The sequence below is a fragment of the Pinus tabuliformis genome, chromosome 7 (genome assembly GCF_031772625.1).
Source record: "Pinus tabuliformis cultivar Carrire ecotype Pingquan chromosome 7, CPIR1, whole genome shotgun sequence".
In the NCBI taxonomy this organism is placed as follows: Eukaryota; Viridiplantae; Streptophyta; class Pinopsida; order Pinales; family Pinaceae; genus Pinus; species Pinus tabuliformis.
The window spans coordinates 1516258364-1516260944 of NC_142293.1; the positions used below are offsets into that span (position 1 = coordinate 1516258364).

Genomic DNA, 2581 nt, shown 5'->3' on the forward strand with positions numbered 1-2581 from the left:
GTCCAACTTTGAACAAACTTTATTGGTAATTTAAATTTGATAGAAAAACCAAAATTTGTATTTAAAATAAAATTCATAAAATGAGGTATATTATAAAGGGAAAATAATTAACAATTTGTTATCAAAATATTTAAAATTTACAAATTGCATGACTTGTTCTAGAACGATTCATTAAAAAAGAGTTCAAATTGAATATAAAATTCTTCAACTTTATTAGTAAAAGCTCTACATGGTGGATAGATATTATCCGTTTCACAAGTCAAATTAATATCTCCATGAAAAGTGGAATTTGATAGTGAAATTGCCGTTCATGACTTATTTTGGTCATCAAATGACAACTTTTTTTTCATTGACCATGACTTATGAAAAATGCTTTTTAAATTTATAAAATATTTATTTATAATCTTAAAAAAATATAAGATATCATTGTAGATTTGGACTCTATATAGTTAATTATAGCGTTTTTTTTTTTCTAATCTTTTATTTTCCAATTTTTTTTACATACATTTATATAAGCTTCTATTTTGTCCAATCTTCATAGTTTTTTACTTTAATTTAACTATATTTAAACTAAATAAAAATACTCACTACTATACAATTTATTTAATTACGCCGTAAGGCGTCTCCATTTGAAATGAATTACCCTAGCCGTTGCCGTGTCCTATTATTCACCGTAGATTTGTGGTGTTAGACGATCAAACAAAACTTGATCGTTGATCAAAAATTAAAATGGTTCACGAAACTGAAACGGTTCATGAATTTTCGCCCTCGCTGTTCACCCTAAGATCTGGTCTTTCTGAGTCTGATTTCCAGAAATTGCCTATTTCCTTTTGCACCACCAACGCCGAACAGAGCAACAATGATAAGAAGAATGATGTCGAAAATATTTGCATCAACATCGATCTTGAATGCATGGTTTGTCTTGATCAATTCAAGGATGGTGATAAATGCCTTGTGTTACCTCGCCGTTCACCCTAAGATCTGGTCTTTCTGAGTCTGATTTCCAGAAATTGCCTATTTCCTTTTGCACCACCAACGCTGAACAGAGCAGCAATCAAGGAAAATTTTAAGGATGGAAATTTATTTTGAAGTTTAAAAAATTGGCGAATCTCACTAATCCCTAATATGCAAATTATAAATGTTTATTGATATATTTCTAAAATTAATCAAATTTATAATTATTTTATATATAGTCTCTATATAATGTTGGCGATTTTTAAGGTAAAATAAATTTATATTCTAAAATTTGGGCGAATCGTCTTTAATAAAATTGGAAATTGGCGAATCTTTTTTGTGGAAAAATCATGGAAAATTAGCCCACTAGGCGAACATTAGCCCCTAAAATTTTCCATGGCAGCAATGATAAGAAGAATGATGTCGAAAATATTTGCATCAACATCGATCTTGAATGCATGGTTTGTCTTGATCAATTCAAGGATGCTGATAAATGCCTTGTGTTACCAAAATGTAGCCATTGTTTCCATGTTCCCTGTGCAGATGTTTGGCTCTCCCAGTGCTCCATATGCCCCATTTGCAGAGGCAATGTTGAAATTATTAATGTTGATCAACACCCATGTGGGCCAATGCGTTCATCTCGCACTTGAAATCTTTTTCAGTCTGTGCTGAACATGGCCGGAGTCTTTTTACTGCCAGCAAAGATTGATCTGGCAGTTTGCCTTTGAAGATTATACCTTTCCTTCCCAACAAAACGATATTGTCTTCGCTGAAGTTGCCAGTGAGCACCACAAGATCAGCCAATCTCATCTTCCTGATGGGCATCTCGAATGAGCAAACTTTAACAGATCTCCGAGCTCGGACATATTTCTGCCAATTGTTGGGCTCATTGGTACTTGGCGGTGGGATTTTTATAGATCTTCTGGTTTTTGCTTCAGAAATCATCCAATGAAGACCAAGTAAAATCCAAACAATTAACACTATGCCAAATAGAAGAAAAGCTGCAACAACCATGGGATTGTTCGGTGCTGTGCACGTCTTTGAAAGGGGAGGCCCACATAACCCAGGGTTACCCTGAAAATTAGAGGCAGAAAAGTGGTGAGTGAATGAAGGTATATTTCCAGTAAGCTTGTTGTTTGCTACATTGAAGTCCTTGAGACGGTCGATCCGTGTCAATTGCCAGGGAATTTCCCCTGTAAGTTGATTTCCATTCAGGCGGAGGATATTGAGGTATGTGCAATTATGAACCTCAGCAGGAATAGGTTCCATAAACTTGTTCTGGGGAGATCAATGGTTACCAGAAAAGGAAGCCATTGGCAGAGCTCCTTGGGAATGGTACCCGTAAGACTGTTTTGAGAGAGATCCAAGCTCATCATACTCTTGCAGTTCTGTACTCCAGATGGAAACTCACCTTGAAGCCCCAACTCTTGAAGCGAAATTGACTTCACTTTTTTATCATCATCATGCCAACAAGTAATTCCCAGAAAATTGCAAATAAACCCATTGTTAGTGTTCCGGAAGTTCCAGGTGCGGAGGTTCCCTTGAGGGTCCTTCAATTCCTTGTATGTAGTCTGAAGACACTGTACATCGTTTCCTGGAGAAATGGTCTCGGACGAACTGAGGCATA

The 2581-nt window shown here is 35.6% G+C and overlaps 1 protein-coding gene across 1 annotated transcript; it reads right to left on the bottom strand.

Moving 5' to 3' along the window:
- Positions 1–1554: 1554 nt before the first annotated feature.
- LOC149253609 (putative LRR receptor-like serine/threonine-protein kinase At1g69990) lies at positions 1555–2223 on the bottom strand. Its single transcript, XM_089454542.1, has one exon. It carries the CDS (start codon positions 2221–2223, stop codon positions 1555–1557), a length of 669 nt encoding a protein of 222 aa, XP_089310668.1.
- Positions 2224–2581: the final 358 nt, after the last annotated feature.